This window comes from Macrotis lagotis, chromosome 3 (assembly GCF_037893015.1).
Source record: "Macrotis lagotis isolate mMagLag1 chromosome 3, bilby.v1.9.chrom.fasta, whole genome shotgun sequence".
Classification (NCBI taxonomy): Eukaryota; Metazoa; Chordata; class Mammalia; order Peramelemorphia; family Peramelidae; genus Macrotis; species Macrotis lagotis.
In genome coordinates, this window is record NC_133660.1 from 233869711 (window position 1) to 233891629 (window position 21919).

Consider the following 21919-nt stretch of genomic DNA (forward strand, 5'->3'; position numbering starts at 1 on the left):
TTGCAGCCTTCTGACCCCAGCCTGCCATTCTTTAGGTCCTGACTGGCTAAGAGTAAATGCATGGGAGCAGATAAGATCACCAAGTAAAACTCCACCCTATTTTCTTCTGGAGACTTAGGGAGGCAGCACCAGGTCAGAAAAAACCCCACAGAAGTTGAAGATAGATGAACATAGAATTGAAATCTGAGCATTTACTAGGTGTCTAAGTGTAAGTCATTTCACCTCTCTGAAATATTATTTCTTCATCATGAGTCAATCACTCAATCAACAAACATTTATTTTGGGCCTAATATATACTTGGTACTGCTGAAAGCACTGGGATACAAAAATAAGCAAAAGAAAATTCCTGCCCTCAGGGAGTTCACATTTTAACTATTTATAACCTCCCTGTGTGGTTGTAAAGAAAACATTCTGTACACCTGAAAAGTACTAAGGAAATGGTAGCCATTATTATTATTATTATTACTACACTATAAGATTCCTGTTGCTTTTACTAGTATTATTATTGTTGCTATTATTATTACACTAAACACCCCTGAAAATAGGACTAGCTAGGCTTATCCCCCCAATGCCACCCTCTCCCTGCACCATATCTAATGTGTTCCCTGCTTAAAAAAAGGTGTCAACCTGTTCTAACATGACCCAGAAGCCACAATACAGCTAGCAAAACTTTCAGATATGGCCCAAACCAAACTAAAAATGAAATTGTGAAGTAATTTTTAAACAAATATTAATATTTTAACAAAATATTAGTAAACATGTTGATAAAATAAATAAAAACAATAGAATATGGATAACATTGCCAAGTAGTTTTCTAATTCAATCTTTATATATACATAAAGTGGTCACCATTTCTATTTGAGTTGGTCATAATTGAAGTATTGTGATCAGTTCTGGCTGTCACATTTTGGAAATGTCATACATTGACCAACCAGGCCATGTGCAAAGGAAGAATACAGAGGTAGAGAGGCAACCAGGCCAGTCATCAATCAGTCAGTACAACTGAAGATGTCTAGCCTGGACAAGAAAAGACTTAGGGGAGATATGACAGCTATCTTTAATTATTTGAAGGGATAGCCTTTAAAAAAAAGTGGTTATCCTTACTTCAGTTGACCTTACAGGTCAAAACTAAGTAGAATTAGCATAGGTAAACTTCAGTGAGGTATAAGTGGAAAAACAACTTCTAACCATAAGAATTATTAGAAAGTGAACCTGATGAGAGAATTATTGAGCCAGAAGAAATGACAACCTGAACAATTTTAGAGAAAACTGGAAAGATGTGTATGAATCGATGCAGGGGGAAGCAAGCAGAAACAAGAGAACAATTTGTGCAATAACACCATTATAAAGAAAAATGATACTTGCAAACTCTGATTAATGTAATGAACAATTGAGATCCAGAAGATTGATGACAAAGGGCACTACCCACTTTCTGACATCCTGATGGATCAAAATGCAAACTAAGATATGCATATTTGGGCATGGCCAATAGGGGAATTTGCTTTGCTTAACTGTACATGTTTGTTATGAGGGTTGCAATAGGAATAGAGACGGAAGGGAGAGAAAATAAAAACTTGCAAATGAAAGATAATAATAAAATAATTTCTAAAAAATACAAATGAGATTAAGAAAAATAAGAATAAAAAATTAATTGTAATAATAATTCTATTATTTAAAAATATAAATTGATAAGAAAATAATTTTAAAAGAAGAAAAATAAGAAGTCTTATTTAAAAAAATAAGACTGAGCTCTCTAGGTGAGTAAAAAATTCTCCATTATTAAAGACCTTTCAGTGGAGATTAAATGATCACATGTTAAGAATGTGACTTCAAATGCTTTCTATATGTGCTGTGTGATTATAATCAAGTTGCTTGACTTCTCTGTCTCCTCATCTATAAAGGAAGGTTAGTGAAACATTTCCTAGATGGTACAGTGGATGGAATGTTATACCTGAAGTCAGGATGATCTGAATTCATAACTTGTCTCAGATACTTACTAGCTGTATGACCTCAAGCAAGTCATTTAATCTCTGTCTGTCTAGGGTCCCCATCTGTAAAATGGAGATGATAAGAGCTACTATCTCCCTGAGCTATGAGGAGAAAAATGATATCATATTTATAAAATATTTTAGAAACCTAAAATGTTAAATTAATGCTACTTATTATTATTAAGACAAGGTTATTTAATGAAAATCTTTTATAAATCTTAGAGTGGAAACAAATGATAAGTTTTATTAAATCATTAGTGAATGGATTCTTACTCAGGTAAAGGATGGGGAAAGGTAAATTGGAGGTCTTTTCCAGCCTGACAGTCTATAATTCTAAACAGTTATGGACTTGACTTGAATGGAAAGGATTGGGCTAGAGTAGAATAGAATAGAATGAAGGACTCTTCACCTTTCCACAAACATGGCCATTGCTAACTTCTCATCAAGACACTCTAAAACCACAGAAAATGGGAATAATCTTAGAAAGTAGATAAAGGTCACCTTCCACCCTCAACTTACCTATGACCTTCAGATGGATCTTCCTTCTGAGAGGAGTCTCAAGGGCTGAGTGTTCTACCTGGAGATCTGTTTCTGTAAACCTAGCCAGGTCAGACACCATGCTGAGAGGGCCTGATATTCTAAAGAGAGATTATCTTTCTGGACATGGACCACAGGACTCAAAGTGAATCCTGGTTATTTCTCCCTCAACTGAATAGATTCTAGCTTTTTATTCTTTTCCAAATACTTAGTCTTCCAGAAAAAAAAAGGAGTTCTTCCTTATTCTCCCTCAGGGGATAGGTCATTAGGAAAAGCTTCAGTTTAAGAGGCTTGGGCTTTTATCCCCAAATCACAAAATAGAAAGTTCTCCACTTCTGGTGCTTGAGATGCTCTGTTTTAGGGAGTGTACTTAGCAAGGTGCCACTGAGGAGAAAGATTTATGGTCCTGCGTAGGCTAAAAACAAATCAAGCAACTGTACCAGACTCCCCACTCAACCCAAATCCCAGTCTATCAGGACCAAGGACAGAGGCTAATGCAGAGAAAAACCTCTCACTCGGAAACCCAGAGTGGAGCCCCAAAGCTATGCCGTAGAAAGATCTAGCCTCAGAAAACAAAGACCTAGAGGGGTGGCTAGGTGGCATAATGGATAAAGCACCAGCCCTGGAATCAGGAGTACCTGCGTTCAAATCTGGTCTCAGACACTTAATAATTACCTAGCTGTGTGGCCTTGGGCAAGCCACTTAACCAACCCCATTTGCCTTGTAAAAAAACTAAAAAAAAAAAACAAAAAAAAACCAAAGACCTAGACCTCTGCCATTGTCTGAATTTGTGAACTTGATCATAAACTCTCTGACTCTCAGATTCTTCACCTACAAAATGAAGGTAATAATGTTGACACTATTTCCCTGTTATGAGAAAAAAGGCGTTATGAACTGGACATCATGACAGAAAAGTAAGTTCAACATTCTAATTTTCAGAAGCATCATGCTGTGCATTTAGGGCAAGGGTTGTGTGCTTGCTTGGCTGTGAGTTTTTAAGTATTTCTTCCTCTCTGGACCTCTATTTCAACAACTGTAAAGTGAAGGTCTTAAATGAGATAAAGGTCCCTTACAATGATGATTCATTGGGGGGGGGGGGGATTTGAGAAGGGATGACAAAAAAGAAAAAAGACAATTACAGCATAATTTTGTTCTATATTTGAATGGAATAGCAAGATGTGTATAGTAGGTTTGCAGTTTCATATACAGTTATCTTTTTTAAGTCTTAGAAAGATTTTATTTATTTTCAATTTTACAATTTTCCCCTAATCTTGCTTCCCTCCCCCACCCCCCACAGAAGGCATTCTGTTAGTCTTTACATTGCTTCCATGGTATGCACTGATCTAAGTTAAATGTAATGTGAGAGAGAGAGATCATATCCTTAAGGAAGAAACATAAAGTATAAGATATAGCAAAATTATATAATAAAATAACATTTTTAAAAAATTAAAAGTAATATTCTTTGGTCTTTGTTCAAACTCCACAATTCCCTCTCAGGATACAGGTGGCATTCTCCATCGCAGATACCCCAAAATTGTACCTGATTGTTGCCCTGCTGGAGTGAGCAATTCCATTAAGGTTACTCGTCACTCCCATGTTGCTGTTAGGGCGGACAATGTTGTTCTGGTTCTGCTCATCTCAGTCAGCATCAGTTTATGCAAATCCCTCCAGGCTTCCCTGAATTCCCATCCCTCCTGGTTTCTAAAAGAGCAATAGTGTTCCATCACATATATAATCCACAGTTGTACTCTATTATAGAAATGATTTTATTCTGTGAATTAAAAATAAAATTTTAAATTTTAAAAAAGAATTCATGCCACCTTAGGATGTGTCCATTTGGTTTTGAGGCAAGGTTAGTGCCTGTAGAAAGAAGATGAATAAGGCTCTCTACATCTCCAAAAGAGAAAGAAGCAGGATCTTTATAGATATGTATAACCTGCTTCTGTCAGAGGAGTCACAGCAATTCTGAGCAAATTCACCTGCTCATTATCCCAGTTTTAGAGATTGGAAAGCTGAGGTCTAGAGAGGAGCAGTGACTTATCCAAGGACACCTGGTAAGTCACAGAAGCACTAGGTCTCTGAAATATTAGTCCAAGAATTCCATGCTTTGGATCTGAATGCATGATATCAGAGACTGGTGAATCACCCAGGTGCTTGCCTTTCCCAATCTGTTTCTTTCCTCTTGAATATAGCAGAGAAAGCCACCAGGGTTGACAGAGTCAAGAAACCGGAGTTCTAGTTGTGAATCTCTCTCATAATTTTTTCTATGTGAATGTTTAATTTAACCTTAACTCAGTGCCTGAAACATTAATAAATATTGATTGATTGATTAACCTCTATAAGTCTCAGTCTCCACATCTAGGAAATAGGATCAAGTATATTTGCTATTTACCTCACAGACCTCTGATGAGGGACAAATTAGGGAGAAATTATGCATGAAAATGTTCTTTAAAATATAAAAAAGAGGAGAAGGAAGTATAGAAGTGGGCACAGGGGAAGCTAGGTGGCAGGGCAACCAGGTGGCAGGGCAGCTAGGTGGTGGTACAAGGAGTCAGGAATACCTTAGCTCAAATCCAGCCTCAGACACTTAATAATTGTCTAGCTGTGTGACCTTGGGCAAGCCACTTAACCCCATTGCCTTAAATTAATTTAAAAAAAAAGAAGTGGACACAGGCACACACACACACACACACACACACACACAGGACAGTGTGAAATATAAAAGGGGATAGGAAGAGGAAAGAAATATGTGACTTCTTTATTACAGAGAACTCAGATGTAAGAAACCTCCCTCTTCTAATGCAAAGAGGCAGGCACCTTCCCTTCAATTTACCATCTGAGAACATTACCTAGAGAAATTAAATGTCTTATTCAGGGTCACACAGCTAATATGAGTCAGAAGCCTGACATGAACCCAGATCTTCATGGTTCCAAGATTGTTGGGAACCGTTGTGTATAGAAGTGTTGTGAATTATCTTCACCTAGTGTCTTTGAACATCAGAGCCTTATCCTACTAAGTGTCATGAGACTGGGAGTGGATTAGAGACTGGAAAGGTATCTAACCACTGGTGTTTTGGTGAATAAACAGAACACTTGGAGCACTTGGAGATCTTGATGGAGTACTTGTCTCCGTTGTGATCCTTATCTCCCGCCCCTCCAAAGCTGGCTTGGGAAAGATTGAAGGAGTCCAGAACTGGGACTCAACATTAAACTCTGTAATAGGGACTCTACATACGGTGTCCAACAGGTACTAACCATATGGTACCTGTAAAGGGACAATAAAAGAGGTATTATCTTGAGTAAAGTCCAGAATAAGATCATAGCAGATACAAGCAAGAGAACCAGGTGACATCCCAGAGAAGAGGACTCTGGAGAAAGTAACAGGTTGATTTGTTTAGGGGGCTGATTTTAAACAAAGAGGAACCAGCAAAAGTGGGAAAACTATTAAGTATTTAACTCTGTGGAGTCAGCCCCAGAGCCCCAGGGGATAAAGCTTCTCGATCAGCAGGAGTCCATACCAGCGCCATGAACTGGATGCAGAGGACTTGCTTGCTGCTCCTTTTGGCCCTGGATGCCAGCTTCATTGCACTCTGTGCCTTAAGTTTGAGCCAAAAAGCCTACGGACAACTCTAGAGAGTTGTCGTTGTTGAAGACGCAAAGCCTGATGTTGGCGCAGACCCTGTCGCCACCAATCCTTGCTCCAGCGGCAGAGGGCTGTGACTTGGGTGTTTCCTGTATTAAGAGCAAGAGTGTCACATGCAGTTGGTTATGGTGATGGCTGCTGTTCACAAGGTGGGGCAACTCCAGGTGGCACTGGTGTTAACTGCTTAGGTGATTTCAAAGGCTTTCTCTAATTCTCTGCCGTTCCCACCCTCTGCAGAGGGAGGGAGGGAGGGAGAAAGGAAATCTTCCTTTTTGGAACTTCAAAACTCAAGCTTGTGTCTCAGATGGAATACAGGCTTTGCTACAAGGACAAGACCCCTCCAAAAACTTATTTTGGAAATCAAGGAGCCCCCATGCCTTCTTCCTGGTTTGGGGAGGAGGGGGGACTGGGCAATGACTATATTTTTCAATAGGTTATTGATTAGGAAGCTTTGTGGTTCAATTAGTTAAAAGGGAAAGAAGATTTTTTTCCTAGGATTGGGAAATTTGGATTTTGTCTTATGAATTCTGTGCCTATGGCTTATATTTCTGAAGATCCATCTTGATTGGTTATGTGTGTATTTGTGTGTGTATTTGAACATCTACAGGACATTTTATATCTCTCTACTAGCCTGGAGAGGTGGGAAAATGTTTCTGTATTCTGAGATTTTGGTGCCAGCCAGGGTATCCAACAATCTCACTTCGATAAGTTTGAAATACAAAGTTGTTTTCTGTGTTGAGAGTGTGTTAGTGTCTAAACTCTGAAATAGTTAGGTAAAGTTAAATGTTACTCCTTTAAGTTTGATTTTTGAATTTGGTTGCTTTGAATGCTTTTTTTTGTTAGCAAAAGAAAAACTTTGCAATCTTTATCTGTTTGTAAATTGGAGATAAAAAGTATTTCAAGGAATTTCGGAATATTGATTTTTACTATTGCTTAATTGACATTTGTTTATACTATTTTTCAACTTTTGTTTACAATTTATGTGACGTTCATTATGTAATAATTTTGTTTCAAAAACAAGAAGGGAGATATATTGGGAACCGTTGTGTATGGGAGTATTGTGAATTATCTTCACCTAGCGTCTTTGAGCATCAGAGCCTTATCTAAATAAGTGCCATGGGAGTAGGAGTGGATTAAAGACTGGAAAGGCATTTAGGCACTGGTGTTTTGGTGAATAAATGGAGCACTTGGAGAAATTGGAGATCTTTTTTTTTAGATTTTTTTTTTTTGCAAGGCAAATGGGGTTAAGTGGCTTGCCCAAGGCCACACAGCTAGGTAATTATTAAGTGTCTGAGACTGGATTTGAACCCAGGTACTACTGACTCCAAAGCCTATCCACTGCGCCACCTAGCCAACCTGAAATTGGAGATCTTGATGGAGTACTTGTCTCCTTTGTAATCCTTTCTCCCACCCCTCCAATGCTTGCCTGGGGAAGATTGAAGGAGTCCAGAACTGGGACTCAACATAAGGGTCCAGAATAGGGACTCCACACAAGATTAGCTCTCCACTCACTACCTTAAACTACCAAAATTTCACATGTAATTTAAAAACGAGTTTTATGTAATGGAAACTCAAGGTTTTATTTCCAATCCTCTTCTGTACTCTGCATATGGAAATGTTCATGTTTGTCAAGGTCATAAAAAATGGACAATTTGTAAAATTAGAGAAATATATATACATATATATATGTATATATATCTTTATTAACATTTGTCCCTCTTCCAAGGCCTTACTTTATCACAATGTGGAAAGAGTGCCCCTGGATTTTCAGAGTCTGTGCCAGTGGTCCTTCTGAGTGTAAGTCTGGGGTGAAACATATTTCTTTCATCTAAACACAGGTCTAGCTACCAGAAGCTTATTACATGGGAGTGGGAACTTCTTTCATTGAGTTGTACCCTGCTCTCAAGAGATACTAATAATTCATTCAAGAACAAGCCAAAGTTACCCTGGCAAGTGTTGATGGTTAACACCACTTACTAAAATGTGAAAGGCCTGTGAGTGACATAAATTGACAGAAAGGGGGGTCAGCTAGGTGGCACAGTGGGGGTGGCTAGGTGGCACAGTGGGGGCAGCTAGGTGACACAATGGATAGAGCACTGGCCCTGGAGTCAGGACTACCTGAGTTCAAATCCGGCCTCATACACTTAATAATTACCTAGCCGTGTGGCCTTGGGCAAGCCACTTAACCCCATTGCCTTGCAAAAACTAAAAAAATAAATAAAAAATAAAAAATAAAAATAAATTGGCAGAAAGAGAACCCACAGCAATGAGGTCATGGATCTTAGAGCATCATGGACTACTGGAGCTGGAAAGGATTCTAGAGATCATACAGTCCAGTATCTTCACTTCAGAATGAGTGTCAGGAGGTCTAGAGATTTTAAGTGAATGGTCCAAATAAGATCACAAACAGGATTCAAATTGAGATCTTCCTAATCTACTTGTGATGCTTTAGGAAGTCCTTTTTTCCCCTAGTACATGACATTGCCTCATTTTGAAGCATGAGGATGGATTCATACTATGATATTTCCAAAAGTGATAACATCAAAGTCTCTAGTGTAACAAGTTTGTTATAGAATGAAATGTGTAGATTTTCTTGAGAGCAGGGGGCTGATGAAAGGAAAGACTTCCATTTGGGATGGGGACAGCCACCAACACAGTGAATTTCATTCAGTACACCCATCTCCTTCCTACTCCTCTCAGGGACCACACTGCTGACTGTGAAATGCTAGAAATACCCTGTTCAAACCATCACTTCTCTATTAAAAATGTAAATAAATTTTGCTACTTTTTATTTAATATTACCTACACCATATATTTTTCCCTCTTATCTTCCCAGAAAGTCTCTTACCTTTTGCAAAAGGTTCAACGAAAAACCAAACACAGAAACCTAAGACCATCACTATTAGCAGCACATACATAATGGTCTTCTCCACATCTGTAGACTTTACAAGCTCTGCAAATGGAAGAAGGAGGAAAAATTCAGATGGTTACCGCAATGATCATCACCACTAAATTTCACTTCCCTTGGAGGATACGTGCTGAGAACTACCTAGTATTTATGCTATGGTATTAATGTCCCTAGGTCTGGACCCCCAAGGGACTGACTCCCAATTCCTTCCCCAGCAAAACTGAGTGCTTTGCAGACACACCTGGACTAATAATCCTTCTCAAAACTTCTGATTCTTTTCCTCCTATGTGTCCTGGACTTTTGATTCTCTCAACAGAGGAAATACATAGTATCCAATTTTTCTAATTTTTTCACAATGACAAACAATTCTTCCTGCAAATTTACCCAGTTTAGAAGGCAGGGCTCTGACTAGTGCCTAGTTGAATCGACCACTTGGGTGTTGAGGAGAACCAAGACAAAAGGTATGTTCAAATCAACTTTGTAGTTCATTATAGAAAAAATAATTCAATTGAGTTGTAAATAAGAACTCAAGGCATCCCTCCCTCCTACTGTAATGAGGTGTAATACCAGCATGCAAGATCCCATGAGGAGAGACCTTGCGACTTCAACTCATGGTAGAGAGACAGGGATCACAGGGCATCCACTCCTATAGAGAACAACCCCAAGACTCTAAAAATCTGCTACGAGGGAGACTACCAGCATAGTAATTGGGGAAAGAGGTTAAGGGCAGGTCCAGGAAAAGCTCATCTGGGATATGGATGGTGAAGTGGAGAAAAACAAGTACACCATCTGGTAGTTTACTATATTAACTAAGTATCCTCACTAATTAAATACTAAGCCCAGTTTTTCTATTCTACCAGAGTTCATGTTCCTTAAAAAATGTAGCAAATTTTAAAATCACTGTTTTAAGTTATTGAGCCCATCAACCCTGCAGAAAAGCTCTAGTTATACTGCCATAGATACTGCTCTGTATCAGCATAGCTCCCCAGTTATCATAGTTCATCTTAGATGGTTGGCAAGAACTAATTCTTCTTTCTTTAGAGGGCCTCTGTTGTTTGTTAACTAAAAATATCTTACTTAGCACTCTGTTTTAAATTTTTACCTAAAGTCTTCTTAGAAATTGGTCATGGTGAAATTTTTGATATATTAAATGGGCAAATAGTCTATATTTGCATATATACATACATATGTGTGCATATATATGTGGTAGGTTATATGTCCACATGATTGGATTATGCTGTCATCCCCTACCTACTAAGAATTTTATGTAGTCTGTGGTAGAGCTGGAGGCTTCAGTGTCACCTTCATACTATGCAATGTAATACCATAAACTAAGATTTTTGTAACCAAATATCAAAATGAAAGATAGGAACAGAGAAGACCACAGGAGAGGAAGAAGACAAAAAGAGACAATGAAGCAAAGGAGACTAAAAGAGTCAATAATGGAAACAGAGGAAAGGAGGGAAACAGAAGAGCAGAGGAAAACAGGAGAGGAATAGAAGCAAAAAAGGGGAATAAAAGAAATGAGGGAGATAAGTCAAAAGATAACAGAAACATAGGAAAGGAGGAAAAAGAAGGAAAGAGGAGAACAGAAGTAAGGAAATGAATAAAATATATTCCATCATTCAATATACAATTAAGCCAAAATTTAAATTTTATTTATTTAAGGCAATGGGGTTAGAGTAACTTGCCCAAGGCCACACAGCTAGGCAATTATTAAGTGTCTGAGGCCAGATTTGAGTTCAGGTCCTCCTGACTCCAGGGCCAGCACTCTATCCACTGTACCACCTAGGTTTTTAAATAAACAGGAATACAGGGTAAAAATCTCACATGTACAAAAATATTTATAGCAGCTCTATATGGCAAAAAATTGGAAATCGAGGGGTTACCCATGAATTGGGGAATGGTTGAACAAATTGTGGTATAAGTATGTGATGGAACACTATTGTTCTATAAGAAATCATGGGGGGTGCAGCTAGATGACACAGTGGATAGAGCACTGACCCTGGAGTCAGGAGGACCTGAGTTCAAATGTGACCTCAGATACTTAATAACTACCTAGCTTGTGTGACCTTGGGCAAGTCACTTAACCTTACTGCCTTGCCAAAAAAAAAAAAATCTAAAGGAAAATTTAAAAAAAAAATAAATCATGAGGGACAGGATTTTAGAAAAGCCTGGAAAGACTTGCATGAATTGATGCTGAGTAAGATGAGAAGACCCAGAAGAACATTATACACACTAACAACATGGGGTAATGATAAACCTTGATGGACTTGCTCATGCTATCAAAACAGGGACGATTATAGGGGATTTGTGATGGAGAATACCATCTGTACCCAGAGAAAGAACTATGGAGTTTAAACAAAGACCAAAGCATATTAGTTTCAATTTTTGAAAGTTGTAACATATTATATCATTTTGCTATCTCAAATGCTTTCTTCCCTCCCTTTGGATCTGATTCTTCTCTCACAACAAGTTCAATTTCAATCTATGCTTATCATGTCAGCAAATATAAAGCCTAAAGCAGACTGCCGTCTGTTGGGGGAAGGCAGGGAGAGAAGGGAAGGAGGGAGAAAAAAATGTAAAACTCATAACTTCAAAAAAAATGATTGGTAGAAACTACCATTGTATGTAATGGGAAAACAAAATATTTATATAATTAAAAAAATGAAGAGGAGCAATATATAAAATTTTCTACACTGAATTTAAGAATCTGTAAAGTTAGGAAGGGTGTGTATACCTGTTACAATCAAGGTAGTACTACTTTGTAATGGGGTCAGTAGTGACTTATGGACAACCACACACTGGTAGATGGTTCCGTTGTCTTCCAAAAGTGGCTGCAGAATTAAGTGGCTGGTGGCATTGAAGGTACCATCATTGTTGGAACTTATGTTGATGGCCTCAGAATTATCCACAATGAGAGAGTGAGTTCCTGAAATCACTTTTTTCCAAATGATTTGAACTGGCTCAGGATAGAACCCTGCCACTATGCACTCCAGGGTAAACACTTTCTTTTCCTGCACTACAACTTCTTGTGGCAACAGGATGGAGGAGGGTTGAGCTGTTAGGAGATAGGATGCATTGTTAAAGGTCATGTTAACAGCATATTGGAAATCAGTCAGTTGATCAATAAATATTTATGAGCAGGGAACTGTGGTAAGCACTGTCCCAGAAAATTCACTCCTCACCCTCCCATCATGCATTAGAGGATACCCACTCACACTCCAAACACACACATACATAGATTTAACTATGCTGAATCAACAAAAGACAAAAATTTATTTTTCTGAATTATTTTACAGATAAAAAAATTGAATTACACAGAGTAGAAATTTCCTTCCCAGAGACACACAAAGTAAAAGCCATAAATACTAAGGAGGGTGCCTGGGAATCTTTTTTTCCTGGTCCATATATCAATGCATTAAGAATCTCCTACATGTAGATACTGACTCCAATCAGGAAGATTGTACTACTCCAAGGTGCAGCCCAATTTACTAGGCAGTAGCATGAGCTGTACTTAGTAGAATCTGAATTAAATTTCTGGGTTGAGGTACAGATTAAAAGAACAATGAACTTTGGGGGCTAGAAACTCTGGGTTTAAGTCCCAGCTTGGGTAATTTTCTCTGTAAATCTGTAAATCACTTTTCTGATTCTCAGTTTTCTCTTCAATAAAATGGGCATAGTAATCCTCATTCCAAATACTTGATAGATTTGTCATGAGCAAACTCAAAGGACTCTAAAAATGGAAGTTATCATTTTTGACTGACTAATCAATTAATATATAGTCCCCACCTCAGCCCATTCTCTGCCCACACAGACATCTCCAACTGTGAGCCATCCAACACACAGGGATCACTAGAAACCAGGTCCCTTCTCACTCACCCTCCACCTCCAGCCTGGATGTTGCCTGGGCTCTGTTTGGTGAGATTATCACCTCACACCTGTACTCTCCCCCTTCCTGAAGTTGGATCAAAGGCAGGAAGAGAGAGGCATCTCCCATTCTCAGTCCTGATATTGAGATGCTTGCTCCTGATCTGAAAGAAGTCTGTTTTCCTCCATAGTATTCAAAGACTTTGACCTCATTGGCAGAGTTTGTCCTTCTGTGGAACCACCTGACCTCAATGCCATTGATTTCCAGGGGTAGCAAGTGAAAGTCATACAATTCACAGTTGATGATGACATTCGCATTGAAGGATACGATCTGAGTCTTCTCGTTCATTCTCACTTTCAGGGAATCTACAAGAATGAGGAAAGACAAAATGCATCAGTTCTATAATGTGGAACATAGAGAGCTGGACAGTAGAGTCACAGGATGGGGCAGATTTAATTCAGAAAGCATTTATTAAGCCTCCATTAAGTACAATGCATTGGGCTACCTATTAGAGATAAATATAAAAACAGGATACAATTTGTATCAAAATAAACTACAGACATACCTGATTTTATTGCACTTCACTTTATTATGCTTCACAGATATTATGGGTTTTTGGTTTGTTTTTTTTTTTTGTTTTTTTTTTACAAATTGAAGGTTTGTGGCAACAAACAAGTTTTGGACAAGTCTTTTGGTGCCATTTTCCCAACAGTATGTACTCCTATTGTGTCTCTGTGTCACACTTTGGTAATTCTCACATTATTCAAACTTTATCATTATTATGATAAGCCAAGAATCAAACCCATATGAGACTTTGAACTAAATCAATAAATGTGTGTGTTTTGACTACCCCATCAACTAGTCACTCCTCTCTCTCTCTCTCTCTCTCTCTCTCTCTCTCTCTCTCTCCTAAAGCTTCCCTATTCCTTTAGTCACAACAATACTGAAATCAGGTCAATTAAAAACCCTACAATGACTTCTAAGTGTTCCAGTGAAAGGAAGAGTCAACAAATGTAACAAACTTCATTGCTATCTAATTTAAGAAATTGCCAGAACCACCCCAGTCTTTAGTAATGACAACCTCATCAGTCAGTGACCATCAATATCAAGGCAAGACTCTCCACTAGCAAAAAAGAAAGCAACTTTCTTCAGTTTCAAATGATTGGGGGGTGGCTAGGTGGCATAGTGGATAAAGTACCGGCCTTGGAGTCAGGAGTACCTGGGTTCAAATCCGGTCTCAGACACTTAATAATTACCTAGCTGTGTGGCCTTGGGCAAGCCACTTAACCCCATTTGCCTTGCAAAAACCTAAAAAAAATGAGTTAGAATTTTTTAGCAATAAATATTATTTTCATTAAGGTTAGTTCATATTTTAGACATAATACTATTATTGCACACTAATTATTTATAGTATTGTATAAACAGTATAGTATATGCATTGGAATATCAGTAAATTCATGTGACTCATTTTATTACAATATTGGTTTTATTGGGGTGGTCAGGAATGGAACCTGAAATATTTCCAAGGTATGCTTGCCCTTTTACTAGCTTTTACTGTGCTCAACCTGGATGCTATGAATAACCATAGTACAAAAAAAATGAAGACAGAAATGAACTCTAAGAATTGGGGGGTTCAGTAAAAGCTTCAAGGAGATAGTAACAACTGAAATGAGTCGTGAAGAAAGGCAAAGAATTTGAGGCAGAGGAGAGGGAGAAGATTCCAAGCTTGGGGTAGAATTTGTACTAATGCTTTGAGGCGAGAAATAGAGTATTGAATTAATAGAAGAATTATTTGTTACTTTCATTAAAACAGAGTTTATGCAGGGGAGCTACAGGAAATAGGGCTAGAAGGAAGGGAATTATTTAAAAAAAAACCCTCCAAATTAAAAGTATTTACCCTAAAAGTAATAGTGAACTATGGAGGCGTTTTGAGAAAAGAAGTGGCAGTCAGTTGTCATACCAGAACTTTTGGCAGCCAGGTAGCAGATGAACTAGAAGGGGAAAGGAACATGATGAGAAAAAGTGATTAGAAGGCTTTTATGGTAGTCCAAGTAAGAAGGGGAAAAGTACAGGTTAAAAAAACCAAAACCAAAAAAACCTGCCTAAACCAGGGTTATGAGATATGTGAACATGGAGAAGGGTTTGGATTCAAGAGATGTCTTAACAAGAGAGCTATCTAATTTAATTAATACTTTTAAGTTGCAAGAGGCATCTTCAAATCTATTGGCTATCTCTTTGTCAAAATCCTTATTCATCTATCTCTCTCTACTCCATTTCTAACATCCATTCCTCTCTATCCAGCTTTCTAGAATTCATCTCTATTAGAGGAAACATGGTCATCTATATTGCAGTTCCCAAGGAAAGAGGACAAGTGTTGGGTTGGAAAGAAAAACCTGGAGTCATGAACTCTTCTAGAGAAAGAAGAAAAATGACTTGGAGATTAGTTGATGAGAGCATCAAGGATCTGCCTGGATGGTGGCACTTCTTCAACTATTTCTAAGCTATAACTGCCTCCATTCTGGTCATCCCTCTCATTCTCCTCCTATCTGCCTTGAGACCCCAACAAGTGAGCCTTGCCCTTATCCTGGCCAGAATCTAGGCCACCATATACTTCCAAGCTATTTCCAGATTAAGGTACCTCATTCCTTGAAACTCTATGTTGCCATCTTCTTTTAGAATGTAAGTGATTTAAAGTAGGCACTACCTTGCTTAGTTGTATTTATATGTCCTGCACCATATGTGATAGATAAAATTATAAATAATGCTATATTAAGCATATAACTATGTTTTCTCATTCATGTATATATTTGGTAAATCTCAAAAGAGGCAGCAGCCAAGTATTGGAGCTAGAAGTGGAAAAACATATACCAGTGGCTTGGTATGAGGGAGGACTTGAGAAGAAACAATCAGTATTAGAGAGAGTATTCTGGAAAAAGCCAGGTTTGGGGGAGCAGAAAATGGAAAAAAAAATAGGGGGTTGAAGTTGGAGGGCAGATTCAAAACAATTGAATGCGGATTCCAGACAGTACATTGGAAAGAGTCAGAAATAGAGGAAGTTCTGGGCAGTGGTAGTACTGAAAGGGACAATGAGGGAAAGTACAAGGAAGAGAGGAAAGGGAAATAACTATCCCCAGGAAATATGATTTTTGAACTGTTGAGATTATAGGAACAGAAGATAGTAATTTGCTAGCCAAGGCTACCTATTGGTTGAGGCTTCTAACTTCCAGGTACTAGAATCAGAGGACTGCTTTGATTCAAGTGTTGCCTCTGAAACAAGGATACTTCAGCCATTTATTGCCATGAACCCTTTAACTGTCTTATGTAATCTATGGACCATTTCCCAAAAGTTTTTTTAAATGCATATAATTACAGGGTTATAAAGGAAACCAAGCATATTGAAACAAAGATGTATGTGTTTTCCCCTATCCAAATTCATAGACCTTCCCCACTCTGAAATTCATTTATGGGTTCCAGGTTTACATCTGCAAACAAGGACCTGGGAGGGGAGGGAGTTCAGGGAAGAGATCAGGATCTACAAACACAGAACTCACAAGGATCACCAGTTCAGTAGTTTAATCTCCAAAAGACATGGAATGGAGACACAAAAGTTATGAGAGGTAAAATGTGGCCTTGGTATTTTTGCAGTTCGTTGTGGTCTGAGGCCCCAGTTAGCACAAGAACAGAAAACCTGCACTATGTTTCTTCTAGACTTCAGACTTCTAAAGGAATATTCTAGAGTCATCCAATAAACATGCTTTCCTTTTACCCTCACCACCTCATTTTGCAGAAGAAACTGAAAATCACAGAAAGTAATTGTCTTTCCCCTGTAGTCCAATAGGAAGTAGAAGTGCTAGGATTCTAGTCAAAAGCTTCTAACAATGGAAATCACCTGATGTACTACTCATTTCCCATCCTTCCTCTGTCATTTCCTATGTACTGTGAAACCTCTCTGGACTACAATTATTTTTCTCTTTTGAAAATGAAGAAACAGTCAGATTTCGAGTTCATCTAAAGCCCTGATTTACAGGTGAGAGAGCCCAAGATTCTCTTAAGACCGGTGGCAGGGAGGAGGCAGAGCCAAGATGGCAACAAGAAGGGATCGAGTCTTAGGCACTCTCTGATAAAACTTGAAACTAAGGATTCTAACTAAATTTTCAAGAGACAGAACCCACAAAGGGACCCAGTGAGGCAGTTCTCCTACTCAAGGTAACCTGGAAAAGAGCAGAAAGGCTCTGCTCCCTGGGGTCAGAGGGGCGGCCAGCGAAAGAACTTCAGCCTCCTGGAGGCAGCCCCAGGGTGCTGGGAGCCACGGCTCACAGCAACCAGTGAGTCTCCTGAGCTGCACCCCGGGCACTGGGCACAGAGTGGGGGAACAGCAGGGGACCTCTGCCAGAGCTGGCACGTGGAGCCCAGTGCTCAGGGCACACAGCTAGCAGCTTGGTCTTTCAGCAGCCCAGATCCAGAAACAGAAGCAGGAGCCCGTAAGCAGGAGCCTTCAGGGCATGAGCCCATTGAGCTGAGGGAGGGGAGTGAAGAGAGACTGCAGAGCTCTGTCCTGTGCCCCTGGAACAGGACTCTGGAGTTCTGACCACATTCAGATCCTGATCCCAGTCTAGGCCCCCCATAGAACAACAGCCCCCCCCACCTCGGCCCCATGGCAGAGGGGGGCGCTTATGGTCATTCACAGACCAGGAGGGAGGACAGAGCCTCACACACTGAGACCCTTGTGGGAGTGTCCCAAAAGCTCAGGAAGCACCCCAAAACCAGGCCCAGGCTGGGAAAATGAGCAAGCAGAGAAACAAAAGGAAGACCATTGAGAAATATTTTGCAAATGAGCCCAAGAAGGGTCAAAATACTCAGTCTGAAGATGAGGAAGCACAAGCTCCTGCATCTAAAGACTCCAAAACAAACAGAAATTGGGCTCAGGCTATGACAGAGCTCAAAAAAGACTTTGAAAATCAAATGAAGGAGTTGGAAGAAAAACTGGGGAAAGAAAGGAGAGAGAGAGATGCAGGAAAAACATGAAAATGAAGTCAGCAGCCTAGTCAAGGAAATCCAAAAAAATGCTGAAGAAAATAGCAATGCTAAAAACCAGCTTAGGTCAAATGGATAAAACAGTTCAAAAAGTTATTGAGGAGAAGAATGCCTTAAAAAAGGAAAATTGGCCAAATGGAAAAAGAGATAAGAAAACTCTCTGAGGAGAACAAATCCTTCAGACAAAGAATAGAATTCAGGGAGATTCATGAATTTACCAGAAATCAGGAATCAATACTTCAAAACAAAAAAAAATGAAAAATTAGAAGAAAATGTGAAATATCTCATTGAAAAAACAACTGATATGGAAAACAGACTTAGCAAAGATAATTTAAAAATTATTGGAATACATGAAAGTCATGATCAGGAAAAGAGCCTTGACATAATTTTCAAAGAATTACAACAGGAAAATTGCCCTGATATTCTAGAAGCAGAGGGCAAAATCGAAATGGAGAGAATCCACCGATCCCCCCGAGAAAGAGATCCCAAAAAACCAACCCCTAGGAATATTATAGCCAAGTTCCAGAACTCCCAAGTCAAAGAGAAAATATTACAAGCAGCCAGAAGGACACAATTCAAATATTGTGGAGCTGCAGTCAGGATCACACAGGACTTAGCAGCAACTACATTGGAAGCTCATAGGGCTTGGAATATAATATACCGGAAGGCAAAAGAGCTTAGAATGCAGCCAAGAATGAACTACCCAGCAAGGCTGAATGTCCTCTTCCAGGGAAAAAGATGGACTTTCAATGAACCAGGGGGATTTCAAATGTTCCTTTTGGAATGGCCAGAGCTGAACAGAAGGTTTGATCTTCAGATACAGGACTCAGGTGAAGCATGGAGATTGGAGGAGAAGGGGCAAATATGAGGGACTTGATGAACTGCATGTATTCCTGCATAGAAAAATGACACTGATAATACTCATATGAACCTTCTCAGTTAATAGAGCAGGTAGAGGAAGCTTTTATAGTTGAAGCACAGGAGAAAGCTGAATTTAAAGATAAAATATGGTATAAAAAATGGAGTCAATAGAAAGAAAAAGAGGGAAATGTAATAGGAGAAAGAAAAAGGAGAGGGGGAATAGGCCAAGCTATTTCATACAATAAGATTTTTTTATTACAATGAGCCATTGCAATGATATGGAAGTGGGGAGGCAAGGGGGAATGAGGGAACCTTTCCTCTCATCAGAGGTGACTAGAAGAGGAAACAGCATATATACCCAATGGGGTATAGGCATCTGGAGTAAGAAGGAGGGGGGAGCAGGGGGAAGGGGTGGGGATGTGAATAAAGGAGGAGAGGATGGACCATGGGGGGAGAGTGGTCAGATATGACACATTTTCTTTTTTACTTCTTGCAAGGGGCTGGGATTGGAAGGCCTGTCCAGGACCATAGGGCCAGGTGGATGCTGGGCCTAAGGGGTGGTATAGGAGCTCAGGGCCTCTTGGCCCCAGGACCAGGGATCTGTCTGCTGTGCCACTCAGCGACCCTACAGCAGAGTCAGAGTGAAAGGAGAGAGAAAATATAGTACATGGTAGTGGAGAAATAAGAAAGGAGGGAGTTGTGATCAGCAATGGCAACGTTGGAAAAATATAGAAGTAACTTTTGCAATGGACTTACCATAAAGAATGCGATCCACCCATGACAGAGTTGTTGGTGTTGGAACAAAGACTGAAGCACATTTTTGTTATTATTATTTGGGGGGAGGGGTGCAGGGCAAATGGGGCTGGGTGGCCTGCCTGGGGCCACATAGCAGGGTGATCTTTGGGTGTCTGGGGCCGGATTTGGACCCAGGTGCTCCTGGCTCAAGGGCCAATGCTCTGTTTGCCACCCAGCCACCCCTACTATTATTACTATTTTATTTTATTTTGGGTCTTTTTTTTTCTTCTTTTTGGTTTCTGCAGGGCAGTGGGGATCGGGTGGCTTGCATGTCACACGGCTGGGTGATTGTTGGTTCTATGGGGCTGGATGTGGGCTCGGGTGCTCATGGCTCCAGGGCTGGTGCTTCATCCATTGCGCCACCTGGCCATACCTACAATTATTACTATTATCTTTTTTTAATTTTAATTTTTTTCTCTCCCCTTTACTTTATCGCCCAAGCAAGTCTATATTCATGGGGGGAGGGGTATTTTGTTTACTCTTAAACAAGAATATTTTATTAATGTAAAAAAACATTTGTACAAAATGAGAATAAAAAAATAAATAAAAATAAAAATATGTAAAAAAATAAAGCAATCATTTCAGCTTTCATTAAAGAAAATATCACAGTATTATTAATATACAGCAAAGGCCCCATATGATGTGGCAATACCAGTGAATCTTGCTTTAGGGGGTTGTTATCAATAGCAAATACTTAGAAGTAGATAAAGAATAAATTAGTCATAAAAGTTAAAAAAAAAAAAGACTGGTGGCAGGATAGTATTAATGTCCATGACCTCCTCCTAACTCTGATTCCTAGACTGAGGGGGAGAGGGTTGAGGGGAGGAGAAATCCTAAGTGAGTAGACTTTAGAAAAGCTGGGAAACCATGCACATTAACAACAGCACTGTGAGATGATCAACTATGGACACCGCTCTTCTCAGCAATTCAATGATCAAGGATAATTCTAAGAGACACGTGAAGGAAAATACTATCTGTAACCAGAGAAAAACCTATGCAATCTGAATGCAGAGCATTTCAAACTCCTTTTACATTTTTTTTCTTTCTTTCTGTTTTTCCCCTCTTGTTTTTATAAAACAGTGGGGTTAAGTGACTTGCCCGAGGTCCCACAGCTAGGTAATTATCAAGTGTCTGAGGTCACATTTGAACTCGGGTCCTCCTGACTCCATGGCCGGGGCTCGATCCACTGCGTCACCTAGCCGCCCCCCTTGTTTCTAACTCTTCTTTCACAGTAAGACTAAAATGGAAATATGTTAAACATGATTGCACTAATAAGAATCAAAATGTGATTGCTGCCTTTGGGGAAGAGGGAGGGAGAGAGGGAGGCAGAAAAGGGTGGCACTCATAAACTTACAAAAATTGGGAACAAGTAAAATAAAATAACAAAAAAAAAAGAGGAAGGAAGGGGAGGAGGAGGATTAGCATAAATGATTCTTAAGGGCTAGCGGCTCTGACCACGTGTATTCAAGGAACTGGGGGAGAGATCAGTTGAGGGGACGGATCTCTCATAGCAAAAGGATGGCAGGCTGTCCATCCCAGGGTGCCTGTGGAGAGATCAGTCCAGCCAATCTGCCGGCCCAATATGCTTCCATAGCCCCGGGGCCGACCTGGAAGCGCGGCTCCCTCCCCAGGTCCCCTGGACCCCTCTCCTTCCCTACCTGACACGGCCTGGGGCTCCCACAGCTTCAGGAGCAACCCCCCCAATATCACGGGAAGTACCAGGCAGTAGGCACGATTCGCCATCTCCGTGATGCCAGCTGGGACGTGTTGGAGCCTCTTCTTTATCACCACCCCCTCTTCTAAAAAAACATTAATAAAAGCCGGCTGCGCAGTTACAGATCTGGAGGAAAGGCATCCTCTGCGGAACAGCAGTCATCAGAAATTCGAGCATCCGCAAGAGCAGACCCACCACAGACCGAGAGCAGGAGGCATCTACCTCAATCTACCAAATACACTAAGAACTTTGGTCACTGGACCACTTCCTGCGAAAGTGAAATTCATTCAGCTAAGTCGTGCTGATTTCTTCCTGTGTCGCCTGCTCCATAAGGAGGAAAAGGTCATTAAAAAGTCATCTTTTCTGCAGAGGAATGGAAGGGCCTGGGTGATCCCTGGATGTTGAAAAGTCAACATAGGAGGAGAGGGGAAATTCTAACAATGAAGGGACTGCCTTGCTTCAGGAGAAACTGAAGCTCACCTGGTGGGGAGGGAGGGAGGGAGGGAGGGAGGGAGGAGGATATTGTAAACCCTCAGGAGACCTATCCCTCAGGAGACTTATCCTAAGG

At 39.9% G+C, this 21919-nt stretch overlaps 1 protein-coding gene across 1 annotated transcript; it reads right to left on the reverse strand.

The window, feature by feature from the left end:
* Positions 1 to 1759: 1759 nt before the first annotated feature.
* On the reverse strand, positions 1760 to 21618 carry LOC141518299 (natural cytotoxicity triggering receptor 3 ligand 1-like). The gene is made up of 5 exons (XM_074230183.1): positions 21296 to 21618; positions 12959 to 13312; positions 11817 to 12137; positions 9017 to 9121; positions 1760 to 6257 (listed from the first exon to the last, which is right to left on the reverse strand). The coding sequence occupies exons 1-5, from the start codon at positions 21378 to 21380 to the stop codon at positions 6106 to 6108; spliced, it is 1017 nt and encodes a 338-aa protein (XP_074086284.1). The 5' UTR covers positions 21381 to 21618; the 3' UTR covers positions 1760 to 6105.
* Positions 21619 to 21919: the final 301 nt, after the last annotated feature.